General features: G+C 39.3%; 2 protein-coding genes across 2 annotated transcripts in view; one reads left to right on the top strand and one right to left on the bottom strand.

The window, feature by feature from the left end:
- Positions 1–337: 337 nt before the first annotated feature.
- Positions 338–4,674, top strand: LOC103366804 (disintegrin and metalloproteinase domain-containing protein 28-like). Its single transcript, XM_008294635.1, has 7 exons — positions 338–529; positions 686–766; positions 1,558–1,651; positions 1,757–1,862; positions 1,949–2,036; positions 2,122–2,217; positions 3,096–4,674. The coding sequence occupies exons 1-7, from the start codon at positions 434–436 to the stop codon at positions 3,126–3,128; spliced, it is 594 nt and encodes a 197-aa protein (XP_008292857.1). The 5' UTR covers positions 338–433; the 3' UTR covers positions 3,129–4,674.
- Positions 4,675–5,797: 1,123 nt separating this feature from the next.
- ppp3cca (protein phosphatase 3, catalytic subunit, gamma isozyme, a) overlaps positions 5,798–20,173 on the bottom strand; it is a 31,345-nt gene continuing 16,969 nt past the window's right edge. Inside the window, exons 7-13 of the mRNA XM_008294634.1 lie at positions 18,824–18,901; positions 18,646–18,740; positions 18,420–18,545; positions 17,589–17,666; positions 15,297–15,381; positions 14,253–14,350; positions 5,798–9,051 (exon numbers count right to left, since the gene is read on the bottom strand). Of these exons, the coding sequence (XP_008292856.1) occupies positions 8,891–9,051; positions 14,253–14,350; positions 15,297–15,381; positions 17,589–17,666; positions 18,420–18,545; positions 18,646–18,740; positions 18,824–18,901 (721 nt within the window). The 3' untranslated portion in view covers positions 5,798–8,890. The remainder of the gene's footprint in view (positions 9,052–14,252; positions 14,351–15,296; positions 15,382–17,588; positions 17,667–18,419; positions 18,546–18,645; positions 18,741–18,823; positions 18,902–20,173) is intronic.

Raw genomic sequence — 20,173 nt, 5'->3', positions numbered from 1 at the left:
GTGACATTGTGGCCTTATTTCTCTGAGGGAAGAGACTGGACACACTTTCCATCAAACTATCTGTGAATTCATGCCAGCACATGTGCTTCTTTGGTTCCTGTGAGGCGTGACCGGACAAGTGTGTCTTAAAGAAATATCCACATACTGTGACAAGCAGGGGGGCAATTCCCCATACATATGAAGTACATAAGAGATTGGAGAGATAGCTTCTTTACTCAGAGAACAAAGGTTACAGTGAAACTGTACGTTCCTCTACAGTGAAGCCTTGTTAGCATTGTTGGTAGTATTATATTCTCCTGCAGTTCTTTGTTTGTGGAACAAGTTGTTCAGAGGTGAAAGTAAACACAAACAAACTCTATGCATCCTTTGCAGAGATGTGACCTGCGGAAAGCTGTTTTGCCACAATGGCAACGAAAACCCAAACTACGGCCGCATGGTCAGGGTGGGAGACTGCAAGGCAGCTTTCTTTGAAGACTACACGAAGGACTACGGTCAGGTGGACACTGGGACGATGTGTGGAGACGGAAAGGTAACAGTCCGTGCAAGGATTTATTAGCTTTGTAATTCAATCTGGTAATGTGTCTATTTTCAATCCACAGTCAGCTGAGAAATAACTTGTTGCTGCATTAAATCTCTAGTGTGTCAAAGTAATTCACGTCTGTGTCACTGATTTGTCTCGTTCAAGGTGTGCAGCCAGAATCAGTGCGTGACACTTGAGACGGCTTACCGGAACATTAACTGCTCCGCTAAATGCTCCGGCCACGCTGTGAGTACATGCAGACACTAATCCTAACACTAAACAGGTTGGCTGCAGACTGCAGCTCATGATGCTTTGTCATTATGAGTCAGTCTTGGTGATTATCTTCTGAAAATATTAAAGAAATTAAGAGGAAAAGCCTATGAATTTTACATAAATGAAATAGTTAACAATGAATTTTTTGCCAATTTACCAATCAGTTAATCAGCAAATTGTTTCAGCAAAATTTAGCAGATCATTATATTTCACGTGTTTTTATTCATTCATTCAACCTTTATTTAAACTTGGAATACATTAAGGTCTGGAGGCCCCATTTACTACATATCCTAATAAGAAATTAAAACATGTTGGCACACAAATAAGAAACTTGGATAACAAAGTTAAAAGGGAGCGTTAGTAAAATAATACACATTAAATAGAGCACCTAAAAACAACACATGAATCAACTGAAACATAAGCAGCAGGAAATAAAACAACAGGAAATTTACTCCTACTACATAATCCAGTCATTAGAGTGCGTATGGTAAAGACTACATTAAAAGACAGAAGAGAAATAGCCCTAAAAAATAAATATTCATCACTTATCACTTAGAATCACTTGTACAGTACTTGAGTAATGGGTTTAGTCATGTATCACCATCACAGAAGAATGACGCTCCACATTGCAAGTCTGGTAAATTTGTTTGTAAAGAAAAAGAAAAGTGCTATTAGTGTTATGTAGTAGCTAAACTGTAATAAGAAGATGATGTTTGCTGCTACAAAGAATAAGGTGATAAGGTTGTGATCTCTGTGTTCTCCAGGTTTGTAATCACAGAAGTGAGTGTCAGTGTGAGCCTGGCTGGATGCCTCCTCGCTGTGATTCAGAGGACGGCTCCTTCAGCTCTTTCTCTACAGGTACGATCCATGTACAGGTGTCCATTAACACAAGCATTCAGTTTACTGTGTCTTTGTTGTGCTGCCTCATCCCAACCAAACCGATTTTATGATTCCTTCCTGCAGGAGTGACTGCTGCCATCATAGTGACGGTGATACTGGTGCTCCTGGGTGTCGTCGCCGCTGCGGTGGGGGTCATCTGGAAGAAACGACAAAGCCCCATCCTGCCGACGTAAGTAATCGTCACCCTGCTGCAGGTTTAGTCGTGGCTATTGCGAGGGTTGGTATCTGCACATTAAACGTCGCTTTTCCTTACAGAACACAGGCACAGAGGAAGCCGCCTGTCGTGAGCAGCTCCGCTCGCCACCTGAACAAAGTGCCGAGTCAGCCCAGGCCGGTCCGACAGGTATTGTGCTGGAGTACACTGTCATGACCTAGAACATGTTAAATAACCATCCAACATATTTTTCTAACAATACCTGAAATTTTAGGCTGGGAGGCCAAAACCCAAAGGAGCTCCACCTCCACCGCCTCCTGCAGGGAACAGACCCAAACCCCCGAGTCAGAACTACATAGCTGCACGTCAGGTAACGAATCCCTCAGTTGATGTGTCGCACACAAATCGTAGGCCTCTGACCGTCACAGCTGCGATGTGTTTACTCCCTCAGTCTTATTTACTGTGATGAGTCTGATCTGGAGAGAACTATGTGATTCAAACCGACACAGAGTGGGTCGCACAAAATTCCGATCTCCCTGTGCATCCAGTAAAACGACATTTCTGGTAGAAGAGAAAACATTTTGTATCAGATGCAAGTGCAGCAGGCAAACTGCACTGATGCTTACCAAAAGATGCTCCACAGTAAACATACATGATTCATTCTGTCTTTTAGGGGAAATCTTTCACTTTATTGGTTGATAAGAAGACACATGCAGATAATCTCATGGAACCAAACAATAAGAACCTTCAGTTTTTAAACAGTAAAAATGTACGTTTTTACTAGATTGTTCTAAATAAGATTATCTGCATGTGTGACTGCACCTAAACAGGATCAAACATGAGCTTCTTTTTTTTTGGTTTTTGAAGGCAGCACAAGAAGTCATAAACAACACTAGCACTAACATATCTTTATCTTAGCAAAAATGTGAGCGAACAGCTGTGAATTTACACATGCAGCAGAGACTGAGCAACATTACTGTTTATGTAAAACATATTTTTGACAACCCAGGACCAGTACTCACTTTCTTTTGAGGTCTCTTCTCTCTTTAATGGTTAATTGGTCATTGTTCACCAGCTTGTGCTGAATCACAACAGTAAAATGCCTGAAAACAAAGACGATGAGAAAAGAGCTAATAGTTCTCTGTATTCCAAGTGAGCTACACAGTCATATGATCCAGGGTTCACATTAAAGTATAGATGTATGCAGCTTTGAGCTTTGAGAATGAATCCCTGTTTTTTGCCCTCCAGGCTCTGAGGCCGGTGCCTCCACCGAAAGTCTGACGTCTGACGCAGTGCCAACTATTAGCAAATCAGGGGGAGACTCACCTTCGTCCTTTTTTTCTCTCTAAGAGGCTGCTGGTAATCCAGACAGACAGACAGTTTTTATGAATGCTGTCCTGTCACCGCTTTGCAGCTTTTTACTGCAGTGCTGAAGCACCACGAGTGTTTGTACCAGCGAGGTACAGTCTGCAGGATGGACATCCTGGACTCTAATTGTTACTGGAATGATGTGCACTGAGGACTTCAACGCAGGGATTCACTTTTATTTTTATAAATCACTTTTTTATACTGTAAGGTTCGAGTGGCCTGTGAGCCAGATCTTGTGTTTTGTCACAGTGATGGTACAGAATATGTGGACATAACTGGATTTAACTGTCAAACAGTTTTCAGTCTTTTTTTATCCTCAGAAATATCTTGAGCTGCTCTGATTAACTCTGCTGTGATGGTAAAAAAATTCTGTCACTGAGGTGCATTGAAGTGCAATGTACTAGAAATGCTAACCCAAAGACTGCAGTTACCCCGCTACTCACAGGTTTTGTAACACGCTACATGTCTACATTTTTGTTAAATCTCAAGCCAAGCCTTCTTGAAAATACAGCGAAACCACTGACCAATTTTTAGTCATATTTATATATATATATATTTATCATACAGTCACATGCTGTAGGATTTTGCTCATTAAATCACAGCTCTGTATGGGTGAACTATGTGCAGCAGATTCTGCCTCTGCTGATTGTTGAGCTACAAGCTCCTAACTAGTGCTTTATCAGAGGTATCTCCACCTCCACTTACATTATATATAATATGTCTGACAAGTGCTAGAATCCAAAGTTTTGTCATCATCAAAGCTTGAGATTTAACCAAAACTTCGGACACTGTAGGTTGGACTGAATTGGTCTGGACTAATGTTGTTTCTGATTTGTTTCATGTAAATATACTTTGCTGCGATTCAGACCTATCATCATACTGCTGCTTTTTTCAAGTGAGTTCACTGTGTGAACATGTATATAATCTAAAAACAACAGCACTGGGCCAGAATAAATACATAAAAAATTTAAAAAGTGAGGATACTACAAACAGCAAGACTTTCAGGTTACTGTAATAATTCAACACAAATTTGGAAAACAGAACACTGCTTTTGTCTTGTGCTGTGTTAAAGGAGGCCTAACCCCATGTGGTTGACTTATGAGGCCTTTGACTGAAGTATCACTCCTCTGCTTCATCACCTCACTCTGATGCAACACAGGGCGAGGTGTCTTTGGACTCTCCTGGTGCAGGAGGCGAGGCTCTATGAATGTCACAGAACTGTCTTTAATTAGAAACGCTTGATGTGAATTAATGAGACACGATACATTTGTATTTTATACAAATACACAACAAAAAATGATTACACCTTGAAGCTGTGTGAGTTTGTTTTTTTAAATGTTGTATGTGTGTTTCTTTGTTTTGTCCTGTTGGGGGCAGCAGACCAGCTGGGTCGTCCCAGGAAATGAATCCGCACCTCCCACCTGATACCCTTTTTCTACAGTAAATTCAGCATATTTGATGAAACCATGCAAAATGTTACCTTCTTACTAGAAATATTTTTCAAGTTACACACCTTTGAAGTACATGAGGTTTGGTTGAAATTTTGTGCTAATTTTCTGGCATTTTTGAGCCCTCATGACTTTATAAATACATGAGACAGAGACATGAAATATCAGTTAGAAACTGCAGTCAAATGAATTATAAATGAACTGTGTCACTATCTGAACCCAGAAAGTTTGTTCAGCACATATTTTTTTCTATAACCAACTTTCAGCATCAGTATATTGCGATATATTTTAGTTACAACCATAAAACTGCACACGTCTAATGTCTATAATATAGAGTCATGGAAATAGGAACTGGTTCTCTGGATGTGTTGTCTGACAATTTGCTGGAGAAAACATGAAAAAGTGAATTTTGTGTAAACTTTCAAGAGCCAAATCACCATGTGGGAGAGGAGTTTGGTGAAAACTATTTACACCAATGTAGTGGTAGTGCTCGTATCTATGACTCAATGTCATAGACACTAAACTGGTGTAGTTTTACCATTGAAAATAAAATTAATGCTCTAAGTGGGGTATATAAAAAAAAAGATTCTGGTTTTAGATTGTGACTCCTGAAGTGGATGTAAAACTGATATGATTGCCAGTTTCTATCCATCCATCCATTATCTATACACCGCTTAATCGCTTACCCTGGGGGGCCGCCAGTTTCTAACAGAACTCAAATGTGTTTTTGTACCTGAACATTTTATGTGTCTCGGTCCTTTACATGTGAAGTGATGAGGGCTTAAATATGCTGGGAAAAGTAACATGAATTAAAAAGCACAACAATTTGACCTATGTACTTCAAGGAAAACTTAGAAACAATAATACAAAAAAAAATATTCATAGTATGAAGGCAAAGTTTTGACCAGCTTCAATACATATACTGAAGTTATTGTAGACAGCAAACAGCTGATTCTGAGGGGTCAGGTAGGAACGTTCTCCACATTTGGTTAATTGTTTTTTTTTAATGATCCAATTTTGGGTTCATTTGATTCAATATGAAATCAGACCTTGCTTAAACAGACTTATGTTTGGACTCTTTTGGACTTTTTGGAGGCAGTTTAAGGTAAACTGACATAATCAAGACGAGCCAAATACAACACTGCATTTGAATTTTATTTTTTTCCCCAAGTGATACATCTACGTAAAAGATTTCATGGCCTCGCATGACAAATACGGTACAGCTTATTCCACCCCTTTTTACGGCTATTATAAGATTTTTGATGAACAACATTGTTTTGTTTTTTTTTGACATTCTGCGAGATATGTATAGGACCTGACAGGTCAGTATACTTCATGGCTCAACCAATGAAGTCTTACCTTTAAAACAAATTTCAACACCACAGTAATGAATGTAAACCGAAATACTTAATCTTTAGGAAGCTTTCCCAGAAGTCTACTGAACATAACGGCAAACAACAATATTTTGGAATTTTTAAGGATATCAAGATTGCTGCAGTTTAACCTTTAATCACGTGAAGTCTCCTGGTTTGACTCTGTTCACCATCCACACACACACACACACACACACACACACACACACACACACGGGTCTTGACATATGTGGCCAAGGTGGCATGGCACATGAGGCCAAATGCCTCAAAATTCTTTTTTTTTTCTCGTAAAAAAAAAGGGGGGTACATTTACAAGAGAATAGCAAATCTTAAAGCTTATTTCCCTTCCTTTCTTGAGTGACAACAAGACAACAGAATACAGTCAGGTGTGTCGAAGCACCAGTAAAGTCAGTTTTTAGGAGTATGTCCTACAAAAAAACAGGTCTTAAAGGGTTGGGAGTGGCTGTGCAGAGGTGTTCGGACCAGAAGAGAGCTCGACCGCTGAACGTTTCAGAGAGAGAACAGCAGAAACACACCAGCAGGTGTCAATGGTCCCCCATGCTGGTGTGACCACGAGTTGTAAAAATAATACACTGTATATGTGAATCAGCCATGCTTGAGATGATTAGAGTTCTGTCAGGAGTGCTAAAAGACAGCTGTGAGGATGGTGCTGGTACCTCTTATAGCATCATCCCTGCTGAGGGGGATGACTCAGTCCATTGTGTCCGGGTGCAGCATCATCAAAGTGCTGTCAGTAATCAAATGTTTCCCTTATTAGATATGCGTGGTTATGAGAATTCAACAGACTTGTATACTGTATAATCAACAGTAGATGGAGACACCAATACAGTTTCAGAAACAAAGGAAAGCCCCCAAAGTACACCATGTCTTTTTTCCTTTCTTTTTTTTTTTTAAGTGTTTCACAATCAAACATCAAATCAAACGGCCAAAATCCTGTTAAATACACTGAAATGTTCTACGTAATAATGATCAGTCTGTTTGAGGACAGTATGGCAGCAGATATACTGCTCGGTGGGGAAAAAAAAAAATCTGCAAATGTGTCCTCTTTTATCTGATAACTGAAGAGAACAGCTGTCCATTTGGAGTCAGTTGGGTTCTCTTTTTGTGCAGTGTTCAACCCTACGGACGCTGTTTTAACCAGTCCTTCAGAACAAGTGTTTCTGATGTGGGAGTATCTATGGGCCTGGTGGTAGTGATGGAATAAGACGTACTGTATGTGTCTACAATCCCTTTTTCTTCTTTTTTTTGTGGTGTAGAGGAGCGAGAACATCCGAGCTGCCATCAAGTGAACACAAATCAAAACCAGCACAGGACAGCCAGCAACACCAACCATCACTGCAAACAAAGCATTAATCCTTTCCTTCAACCGTGTCATTCAAAATATACTAAAACAGGAAAGGTTTCTGTGGAAGTGCACAAAATACTGAAATATCTATTCCGCATATTTGGGGATTCATTTGAAATAAAATAGGACTATACACCAATCAGCCACAACATTAAAACCACCTGCCTCATGTTGTGTAGCTCTCTCTTGCACCACCACAACAGCTCTGACCCATCGAGGCCTGGACTTCACAGAGCCCTGAAGGTGTCCTGAGGTATCAGGCCCCAAGACGCTGACGGGTGGGGTGATCCAACACATCCAAAAGATGCTGGATCAGATTGAGATTTGGGGAATTGGGAGGCTAAGCCAACACTTCAAACCCATTGTTCTGCTACGGAAACTATTCCTGAATAATGTCTGCAGTGTTGCAGGATGTGTTGTCCTGCTTAAAGTAGTCCTCAGGGAAAACTGCTACCATGAAAGGGGGTATTCAACAATGTCTAGGTAGGTGTCAAAGTAACATCAACACGAGTGCCAAGAACCAAGTTTTACCAGCAGAACATAGTCCAAATATCACACTGCCTCCACTGGTTTGTTTTCTTCCCATAGTGCATCCTGCTGCTTCTCCAGATATAAAAACCGTTATTCGTCAAACCAGGCCGTTTCCATCCGCTGCTTTTGCTGCTTCCAAAACATCAACTGTTTCTCTTGCTGCCTGATGTACCCCCAGTCTTTGTCAACAAGACGATCAGTGTGATTCACTTCATCGGTTATGGGTTTTACTGTTGCAGCCAATCAGTGAAAGTCTTCTTAAAATTTCTGCTTCAAGTATAAAATGGTATTTTGTAATTTTAATTCCCTCATTATCAACCTTTCAACTGACGTACATGTAAGAATATACTGCACTGTATGTGAACCTCAAGTGCGTAAAATGTCTCGACGGGAACCTTGATCCAGATGTTGAGGCTACAGTATTTGTTCTTTTCCCTTATCAAACACATGGAGAACAATTTTTTTTTAAAAAAACCAAACAAACTTAAAGTGACTAAAACTCTTGGATAACATCTCTCTATCTGTATCAACTCAAATTTATAAAATTCTCTTTATAATTTTGACATGTATAGGTTCAGTGTACAGTATACATTTAACTGGAAAATGTCTTCAATCAATGATTTGTTGCTATGTCACAATATAACTAATATATTTCATCTTTAATAAATAAGATTAGATTGTTTTCCCCAGATAGTCACATCGTATGTTTGTCCTTTTTTTTTTTAGCAGCTGGGAAGTGTTTTCCCAGCACTATGGCCTCCTTTTGTTTTCATCCACTGATGCGTCTGCTTCCGCTCTCTGCCGCGCTGTAGGCGAGCAGAAGATGGACAGGCAGTTTCAACAGAGGAGGCAGACAGAGAAACAAAGACAGAAAGATACTGAGTGAAAGAGAGCAGTTGGGGATTATGAGTCAGGTGTTGTGGGTTGTGTGAAGACGGGAGGATGGTGTTTCTGTGCCTATCCATCAGTGCCATTCTTGTTGGGGGTGTTGGTGTTAATTGTGGTTCCGTCTGGCTGCTGGCCATCTTTGCGTGGTGGCATCCTCTCGTTTATCCTGTCCAGGCCTCGTGCCTCCTCAAAGTTGCGAATCTTCCTCGTAGGAGAGAAGCCTTGAATGGCTGAAGAGACACCAAAAAAGGAAATTACCAGAAGCTTTGAGTGACATCCCAATTTTACAGCAAGCATCTGCTGTCAGCCGTATTGTTTAGCTTTTTAATCAGCATCAATCAAACTGGATTCCTTGTGGAATTTCATCTGATAAGCACAAAACACAGTATGTGCCTAATACAGTACACATGATCCGTGAATACAAAACATGCACAGATAAACAATGACTCCTAGTGTTCAAACACCAGTGGGACAAGCTAGAACAATAAAACACCTCACACTTTGTACACTTACGGTGATGTCCCGAAACAGCCAAGGAAACCAGACAGAAAACGTGTGCAAATGAAAAGCAAACTTGTAAAAGGACTGTTCAGACATACTTATCAGTCATTTAAGTTATCAAGATAAACAGAGAATGAAAAGTCAGACGTGAATGTTTTCTAGGTAGATTATACTGAAACAAGGCCTTTGAGGATACTCTTGCACAACCAGATATCTGTGATAGCGAAGGATTAGTTCTCATTTGAACTGACTACTCGTACCTTAGGGATTATTGTACCTAAGTATTATCGTAGTAGTCAGAGGATAGGGTAGGATAAAAAAAAAGGGTTTTAAAAAAAATAATAATTAGGATTTGATTAAAAAATATATCCATATATTTTGTGTTTGGGAGAAAAATGAACAATTTCCAACATAATGGTGCTATTTTAATGCTGTAAAGGTGAAATAATTACTTAAAAGTAGGAATTAAATTAAAATACTTAGCTAAATAATTAATTATAGGTTTATGAGTAATGGTTTTGTAGCCAAAATATTTAGCTCCCAAATGAATTAAAAGTAACAGTTTAATAGCTGGAATAATTAGCTAAAAGTAGTAATAAGACAGATGTAATGGTTAATAGGCTGTTAATAATACTAAGTAAAACTTGTGCTTAAATCGTAAATTGAGGACCTGAAAAAAAGAATTAAGTGGTTTAAAAAATTAACTAAAAGTAATGGCTACGTAGGATTTAATAATTAGCTAAAAGTAACAGTCAAGTAGCTGTTAATTACCAAAATAATTAGCAAAAGGCAATACTTATATGTTCAAACAATCTGCTAAAAGCAATAGAGAAGTAGTTAAACCAATTGGCTATGTAATTAGCTAAACGCAATGGCTCAATGCTGAAATAATGAGCTAAGAGTATTAGTTAAGTAGTTGAAACAACTAGCTAACTAGTTAGTTAGAAGTAATAGTTACGTAATTGAATGGTAGAAATAAGTAGTTGTTATTAATTAGATAATGAGCTAAAAGTGATCATTTGGTCGTTGAAATAATTTAAAAAAAGAATTTAATCATTGGATGAATAATTGGCTAAAACAATTAAATGGTATAAAAATGAAATAATTAGCTAAAACTAACACCTAAATGTTAGTGACCTGAAAGTACTGATTAAATAATTAAAATAACTAGTTAAAAAGTAATAGTTACGCAACATCCACTTCAAAATAAGTTGAAATGAGCACATTTGAAACACGACTGGTGGGATCTATTGAGGGGTGTCTGAGTTTGTCTGTTGTGGATCCATCAGACTGAAAGGTTGGGAACACCTCCCCTAAATGAGACTGAGTGGACACACAGCCTCTGAAGTTATACTCCCTATCTGTTGACGTGGTCTGCACCTAATCCACCAGAACTAAATCTTTTTCATGTCATGGATTTGATTAAATGAGTGTTTCTCATGGTTGAGGCCTGTTGAAGCAGCTACCGTCACTATCAAGCAAAAGGAGCAGACAGTGGAGCAACGGCCAACTGCTGTAACAGGATTAGCTTCTGTAAATATCCCAGGCAGGGATGTCCCTGGTCTTATCTTAGCCAGGTCTTAGCAGGCTTTTCTCTGCATGGGGAGCCACACTTGGCAAGTAAAGCCTATGTGACCACACTCTTGTCCGTTGTTGATTTGTTGTCAACAGAAACAAGGGGCAGGTCTTATACCCAATCTATATCACTAACTACGAAACATTCTGTAACATGTGCTTTCTTTTTCCAAATCAGTTACAAGACAGATTGAACTACCACTGTTTATTTTAATAAAAGTTTTTTTTTCCTTCCATATGTTCATATCTTCATCTTATCCATGTCTCTTTTATTGCTTGTCTACCCTGTAGAATACAAGCGCCATATAGACTAATTTTATAACGATGGAACCAGTGTGATCAACAGACACTGATTATGCAAGAGAAACCAGTCATACATTAGCAGTAATTGGCTAATCACTAATGTAAAAAGTCAGGAAACTAACAAATAAACAACAAAAGTACACATTATAGGAGTAGGGCTGTGTTTAAAGGGTGAATAACACACAAAACACAAACAAGAGGTTTGAGCCACACAGCCAATGCGTACCTTTTGCTTTAGCTGCCTCAATGGTAGCTATGTTAATAGAAGTTGAGGAAGAGGAGGGAGGGGAAAGGGAGTCATCAAAGGCAGCCAGAGACAGCAAATGCAACAGTAAAATCAAACTGTAAATCCAGATGTAATAAACAGATGGCAGAATATAGGCCAACAACCATGTCACGGTCATGTGGAAGCAAAATTCACAGTAGCTGCAAAACGTCATCAAAACACGTTAGCGAGTGGGCGGGAAGGTTAGAGCGAAGAAGCCTGCTGGAGATTTAAGATGGTGTTGGTGTTAAAGGGTCATGGCGACTTAGGTGTGGAGATCTGAGGGGGGATTTGGCTGAGCACTAAGAGTCTAAGAACTGAAGCGAGATGGGCAACAATGACCAGGCGGGACGACACATTCGCACAGTCCAAACCGGCAGCACACACATGCAGTCAGAGATTCATTCAGACACAGAGTTACAAAAAGCTTTGATTCAAAACGAAAAAAATACACAAACTGAACAGAATGTTAGAAACATCACAAACATTATGAATATTTCTATCTAAAATGCATGCTTGACATTGTGAAAGTCAACATCATAAATTATGCAGTTATATTTACTTGTTATTGAATGTGTAGGTCCATTAAAAGCATCTAATTTAATCTCTAAATGACGACAATAAAGAAACGGTTGTGAATTTTTAATGAAAGTGTTGTGTTCAAGCAGCAGACTACTTTACATAGCAGCAGGTGCTTTGTTGGTGGTGACACTTGGGAAAACATTTTTGTCCTTATATCATCAGAAAGAGCTGCGTGCCACAATGCATACTTATAGAACATTCAAAAGTGATATCAGCAGTAGTACAGTGGATTAAAAAACCAACCAACCAAAAAAACACACAATCATATGCCCTCCCTTTGTTTGAACCAGCCTAGCCGACCTGAAAGCTGTGGCTAAGGGAGCAGACATGGACAATGACATTATCCAAAAGGTCACAACATGTGGTTTCTCCTTCGATTGCTCTGCAGCTTCTGTGAGCTTCCAGCGGGGCAAAGCGTGGCTCTCAGCATGTCCTCTGGCAGACGAGGCCAGGCGGTGACCTTTAGATCAGAGGGTCAGTAGCCATGTCCAGGTGACAGGCTGACCTCCCCGATCAGCCAGCCCACAGCTCAGCCCAAAAACTTTCTACCGCGTGGGCGTGGTGGGGGGGTGGGTTGGGGGGTTTGGCTTGAGTCAAAGTGGAGCCAGCGCTTCCTGTGGTGGGCATGCCATCATTGATCTAGAACCCTTCAAAAAGGTAGCTGGACAGGGAAGCTAATCTTCACAAACTGGATGCCAGCATGGACATCTTTTAGCTCCAGATGTTTCTGCAATGTGTATATTGCTACAATTACATTTAGAACATTCCAAACTCTAATCAAGCTACCTCATTGATCTCATTTGGATATTACCCACATTTCCCACAATACAACAATACGGAGGTCTCAGTGTTGTATTTCTGCATGTGCAAAGATGAAAAGTGCATGCAAAGATAAATCATGGGATTTAAGCTGTCTTCTCTGACTAAACTGCAAAAAAGCTTTGAGTTCACTGTAGTTATAAGGAGCAAACAAAACTGTTAACTGACAACTTTGGTTTCAACGGTATAAAAGTGTTCCAATATGGATATCTTAGCAACTACAGTAATGTTGACTTCTATAGGTTGCTCATGATCCTTAGTTTAACGTTATACATCCACTTACTTGAACTTAAAGGAAGGTGTCAACATTTTGGAATATTTATTTCGTTACTTTATTTTAAAAAGTTCAATGAGAAAATCTGTACTACTCCTGTTTCCAACACTTGCATAGATAGACATTTTCTACTTGCCAGTGTTTACTGTTGTACACCAAAACACCAAGCCAAATTCTTTCTATGTGAAAACTGAATGGAATAAAATGGATTCTGATCCTGTATTATTAACATGAGCTAGAAAAAGCAGTTGATTCACTTAACTAAGCATAAAGCCTCAAAACAGAGCTAAACAGCCGACCTAACTCCATCTAAAGATAACAAAATCCACAGAACAGACAGTATTAGGTAACATGCAACAAACAAAAGGCTGTTTTCCACTGCAGAAACTTAGAGGCAGTTCTAGGCAGCCTGAACCTTTGTGTGTTCTGCTGCAGGAACCTCTTCGTAGAAACTCCTCCAGGGTGGTTTTCAGGGTAGAAATAAAGTACCTATTCTAGGGACGGTACTTCTGAGCGGCCCTGAAAAACTGCTTTTTGAATGAGTCACACACACAATATACGATATAATGTGTTTATCAGTTAGCTTTAGAAGTGCCTGGAGGTGGGTTCTGTTACCTTTGGACAGAGCAAAGCCAGCTGTTTCTCCCTGTTCCCAGTCTTTATGCCAAGATAGCTCGCCTGCCTGGGTGTTGGCTCCAGCTACAGATTTGCTATATACACTTGAGAGCAGTGTCAATCTTCTTACCTAAATCTTAGCGATAAGCTATACTTTCAGGTTTATGGCCATACATTTGCCTTGCAAACCGCAGATCTTTCCTTATAGCTATAGCTAGTGCAGAAAAAATGTTACAAATACTTTTAGTGCGTTGCAGTTACCCCGTGTTTTGTACAGTTTTCTCTACTGATGTGCTTGAGGATTAACAGATCATGTAACACCGCCTCTTTGCCATGTCGAAGAAAAAAACAGGTTTGCCCGGCAAATTCAGTGTTTAGAACAACACAGGCCTGGTGATAAAGAGTGAGAAAGTGTCCCTGAGGGTTGAGATTCTGCTAAATGGCATCTTGCAAGGAGGAATCAAAGAGCAGGATTATTGAGTGGACAACACACTTACCGCTTTGTAAGGTCTGCTTCCCCCCTGACAACACTCCCATTGGAAGAGTTCCAGTTGGGGTCAGGCCTTTGAGTGTTAACACACTCTCACTTTCCTCCCTAGTCCACAAACAAGACACAGGCACACAAGGTACATGCAGATTACATTTCAGCAAGTAGAGCAGCAGACACCTGGCGGTTATGAAGCTGTTGTGTAGCTAGGAGGTCATGAGTTCGAGCATCACTGGATATTTAACCTGTGCCAACCCCCTTGCTGATTGATAAGAGTGATAGACTGTCAGCTGTAAATGCCTCCAGCCAAACTGCTATTATGTGTCCTGGATTTGTAAGTGGGTCACCAACAACTTGTGTCAATTTTAGCAGCTGAAGCAATATTTTTAAGGATCCGATACCAGTGTAAAGATTTGTGTTGACGCACTTTTATGTGAACATGTAACTTTCTTTATACTTTCAAAAATGTTCTCTACTGCTTCAAAAGAGGCTGCACATAACAGCTGAAACAAGACTTTTGCATAGCATTGCAAAGTTGCAAATTGCATGTTTCGTATCATTTTGATAATTTTAGAAAATGTGCACATTTTGAAAAGTTTGAATGAAACAATTTCAGGCTGACTAAAATCTGTTTTCATATATTGAAAATGTATCTGTCTTTAATACCACTGACCCATATCCACTGGTCTGAAAGACGAGCTGCTCTACATCTTGCCCACTTACAGCAGTGTGACAAGCTAGCAGCGGCAGCAGCATTAATCTGGAATAATGTCTAATGCCATTATACAGTCTAGGTGCATCGTGACTCATCTCGTGCCAGCTCATTAATCCTGGCAGACCAACATTGTGTTAACAAACACAGCTTCATTGTGCACTCAACTGACTCCCTTCATTTCACCAACACTTCCACGTCCTACTGGCCCTGTGGTGAAATGCAATTTTATGTTGCGATGCTGCGACCCAGATATGTGAACATAGGGTGTTTCCAGTTAGAGCATTGTCATTAAAAAGGAACAGACGTTTCAAAGAAACACTGTAAATGACAGGGTCACACCTGAGAACTGAGAAGACTCGGGCCATTTTCCCCACAGCACGAATCTTGTTCCGGATCACCTCCTTACGCATCGCTGAGGTGCCACCTGGGAACAGTTCCAATGGGAAGGTTAAAACACAGTACGCTGCTGATTCCACCCTTTGCTACTGATTCCTAGTACTTAAGAAGCTAGTGGTCAAAATGAAAAAAAAAATGCTGCATAAAAGACTAATGAGAAGAGAACAAAGAATCAAGGGTTAATACATCTGAGAGATGAAGTGTTTCAGAGTACAGCAGCTGTACTTCAGGGAGCACAACTCTCTCATCAACACCAGACGTGTGACAGAAGTTGAATTATGATGAAGTGCTGCGTATAAATCATGTTCCAGCATTCTATGTCAAGTAAGAGTGTGTCAGGACTCATTTGCCATTCATCGAGTTTAAAAAACACATTAAAAATTTGATTTGCAAAAGAACCAGAAATGGTTGTGGAGAAATGATCCAAACACTGTAGATGTACACAGATGAGCAGATACACTATATCTATACAACTTTTACATCAAAGCAACCATTAATGTATATTTAGTTCTGATAAATATCGAAGGACAAAAATGTGTTATAGTAATACTGATACTTGTTTCTGGTCAGGACAGTAATGTCTACGAGCAGTATATTCACCATCACAGTACATTTATAGTACATTAGGTCCTAGTCACAAAAGCTAATGTTAACCTCTTTAAACTAACATAGTGAAAGCTCTTAATCCTGAGCTTGGTGTCACTCATAGTGTACTTAGCAGGCTAACGTCTTGTCATTCAGGCCTTGTTCACACATACATGGGTATTTTTTTAAACAGGTTTTCCTTCATCGTTCTCAAACAAAATCTCTGTCCACATCATGCAAAAACAAAGCTGAAGTCAAGAGTATGCCAAAACAACAGGCGGTAATATAACCTTAATCCTAAAGTCAGGATGGCCAGTCAAAAGCCTGAAAAAACACTATTACTGCTTTCAGCAGGCGACCAGCAATGGAGGGAGGGAATCATGTTTGTGGATGTTTCTGATGCCTCTGTTTGTAAATGTAGTGGAACAGTAATTGTACATTTATGTACAAACATGTAAAGAGTCTTTCTAGGAACATCAACACTACTTTTGCCAAATCCACCACTGCACAAAATCACACCATGTAAATAAAGGAGATAATGCTGCTCATACTGACTCTCACAAGTCAAACTCCATCCTCTCCTTATCTACATATCAATACTGCAAACACAATTGCAGTCTGAATATCTGTAACCTAGAAGGAGTTTTAAAAAAAGAATAGTAAATGTATCATGCAGCCTGGATCACATTTACCATAAGGTATAATGATGGTATTAGATGGCTCGTTTCCATTTTCGACAAATTTACTACCAAACTACTACCAAAACCAAAAGAAGGGATCAAACAATATAGTGCAAATTTTTGGGCCAATACGATGCATACCAGGGACACCGCCCCACTACAAATGACCAGATAAAAAGTAGTTCTCAAACACAATATTAAATTTGACTTAATTTTAACAAAATAATAATGAAGTTCATAATAATGTTGGTATTCTTTTGCCATATTAACAATATTTGTGTGATTAACAGATTTGAAATTAGTCCTTACTGTGTGTTTACTAATTTTACACTTCCTGGATGCAGGGCACTGGCCACATGAGTGTGTACGTAGCTCGTAACAGCATCTACCACAGCCTGCTACGGGTAGTGTCTATCGATAAGAAAATGTTCAGCAAGTCGTATGTTTTTCCTGTGACCAGGTGGGCAGTGCGACCAAATGAGAAAGATGGTCTGGAGCCCTGAATAGTGTTTTTTTCATTATTTGTGTTGTGTGTTTTGAGTTTGTACAGATCCTGTAAATATTGATGAAAGTTTGATGAATGGTTTTGAAATTTAGTTCTGGTAAGTCTTAATAAATTAGATTATGATTAGAATATCCTCCAAAGGTAGAAAACTGGCATTCCTGTAAATAGTTGTGCCCGATGTTACTGATATTCTAAGTTCTGATTTAAAATAAAAGGTCATTTGCAGACTGTGTAACCAATCAGATAGACAGACCCCTGTTGTAGAGACTACCGATAGACACTCAGCTGCATGAGAGAATCGCATTTACAAATTCTTTTTTTTTTTTTTATGGGGAATGGGTTAAAAAAATAACAATAAGGATAAGCAGACAAAAATTGAACATCAGATTGGATAATCATCCGGGCTTATAATCAAACCCCTAATCAAAAAGGTCTGAGTGCATATTCTCGTTCTTTTAAATGTACCTTCATATAGGTCGTCTCCCTCTGACATGAGCTCGTCGTCAGAGCAGATGTTCAGTACATTCACCAGCATCTCCGTCACTGTCGGGGAGAGAAGCCACAAAACAACCTCAGACTGGTACCAAACAAATGTCTGTGGCCAGTTTGTGGTGTTGCCTGTCCTCATTTTGACTGTTTGTTATATCTAAAAAGGAACACGTTTATAGCTTATTCAACTTAAATGTCATTAAACAGAATTTTCTGAAAGGTATAAATTGATGTAATTTGTGATGTTCTCCTGATGGCTGCTACAGAATCAACACACTTTTTACAATAAAAAAGACTCAAGCAGTAAAGTCCCCAAAATGCCCTATTTGCAAACGCATGCAGTAACAAAGACATTATGCACTTGATCATTGTCATTTCCATCTTGTCAGCTGTTGGGCTGCTGTTTGCCACTTTAAGATTTAGATGTGGACGTTTCTAAAGAATACAGGAGCAGAAAAATGTAGTAAATTGGCAAAAAAAAAAAAAGCAAAGTATTTATTTTTCAAAAGAACTCCTGACTCTTGAGTGATTTACAGAGAGAAAGCAACATATAACATGTTATTGTGAATTGTGTTCATCTCTCTTTGTTAAAATTCTACCAGCTGTGTTCTGAATGAACAATGAAGAAGTGCAATTTACCATAAACTGGCCCACTTTAGAATTCACTGCTATTCTATAATTTAACAGAAATAAAAAGACTCTGGACAGGTCTGGATATTCTACAAAGCCATTGGATCATAGACAACTCAATGCAGCATTTATTTTTAGCTTCCCATCTACATTTTCCCTTCCAAACAACAAACATACCTTTTTCTCCAACAAAAGGCAAAGACCATGTGAAGACATCCATAAAGTTGGGCAACCAGTAAGGGTGGGGGGAGCAGTTGAACTGCCGAATGTTCATCACGTTATTTTCATATTTTAATACAGCAGCTAGGATTGACAGAGGGAAAGAGATGGGAGGAGAGATTCAAGGACTGAAGCCTGGTAAATACAAGAACAACAGCGAGAGTGAGAAAAAAAAGATAGAAACCTTTGTTGTTGTAGACGTCTAGGTAATTTGGAGCTGAAAAGATTGTGATTAATGAAGGGAAGCCTGTGGTCTGGCTTTTTCTGTACATCCGATACCTGCACAGCCACAAATAGAAACCCTCATTACGCACATTCTACAATAAAATATGCTGAAAACTCATTTTTTAAATATCACTTACCCTGCATCTTGTGCTTCATGGGCTCTTATTACGGACAGCAAGTTATTATTTACCAAAAAGTCACAGACTGCCGAGTAACTGCAGAGAGAAAGAGAACCAGAGAGAAAGAAGGCAGACCTGTTAAACCACTGAGTGGAGGTCAAAGCTTATTCCAAACTTAAACCATTACAGGAACTGCATGATGCCACTTAAGACCAATTGCCAATTGACTGTTTTTGGCCAAAGGAAAATACTTTCATATTTATTTTCATCATGCTGTGCTTTCTGGCCTGTTGGGCTGAGGGTTTAAAGATGCTGAGTGTCCAGAGGCAGAACTCTGAGCATTTATGGGCTCCAAAAAGTTGAGAACTAAAGCCAGAAGAAAAGCAGACAAGCTCAGCTGGATGAGGCTACTTTAGGGTACTACGAATCCATTAGGGAAAGCTCAAGATATATTAGTGGGGGTACACAGATGAGCATCACGCCAAGATGAATGTGTTACTACCTCTATGGATTTAAGATCCTGCAGGATTCAGCTGAACCAGGCATTTGTGTCCTACTTAAGTTCAAACCGCTAGCTGGTCTCAACTTGTGAGTAACTCAATGGGGTCACTGAATCTTCAGAAAATAAAGGTTAACTCATAGGTTTTTTTCAGGCCAAACATCTACATTAATTGTTAGTAATCAAGGAGACCAATAACTGATATCTAGAACTGATTTACATTTGCAGTAAAAACCAAAACCTTGGTGACAAACTTCAGAATAACACAAAACTTTGCTGAAATGCCTTTGTTTATTTGTTCTAAAAAGAGAACCTTTCAACATCTGTCCTTAAATTTTGATTGGCTATTACTCGAGGCACATAATAAATCAGTTAGTGCTGCAGGCAGGACAAGCTAAAGCCCACAGACAGAGAGAGGACATTTATAAATTCATGTATTTTATTGAGAATCCATTTAAAGAAATAACAATACCCATAACTAGAGGTAACTACACTGAGTTAAGTGACATAATGTGGTCATACAGGCTAACACAGGACAACATTTTAGCATTTGAGGCATCTTGTGTTATTTTTGTGAAATGAAACTTCTCACTTCACAGTATTATAGAACAGCATTTTAATGAAGCATCAACATTAACCAATCACCTCTTTCATATTTTGTTCCAAATCGGTGGCTAATATGGCAGGAAGCTGACACTGCTGTTGCTAGTCAGCTTAGTCAGCAGTAATTGGGCGCAGAGGTGCTATAAGCTAAATGCTAACTAGCGCTGAATAATCTGGGGAAAGCTTTGATTGAGAGTGAGACTGCAATTTGAATTACAGTATCAGTTTTTAAAGCAAAGTTAAATATTAACAGTAAATTTACATGT

Source organism: Stegastes partitus, unplaced genomic scaffold, assembly GCF_000690725.1.
Source record: "Stegastes partitus isolate 25-593 unplaced genomic scaffold, Stegastes_partitus-1.0.2 Scaffold981, whole genome shotgun sequence".
Classification (NCBI taxonomy): Eukaryota; Metazoa; Chordata; class Actinopteri; family Pomacentridae; genus Stegastes; species Stegastes partitus.
This window is presented reverse-complemented; position numbering and strand designations above follow the sequence as displayed.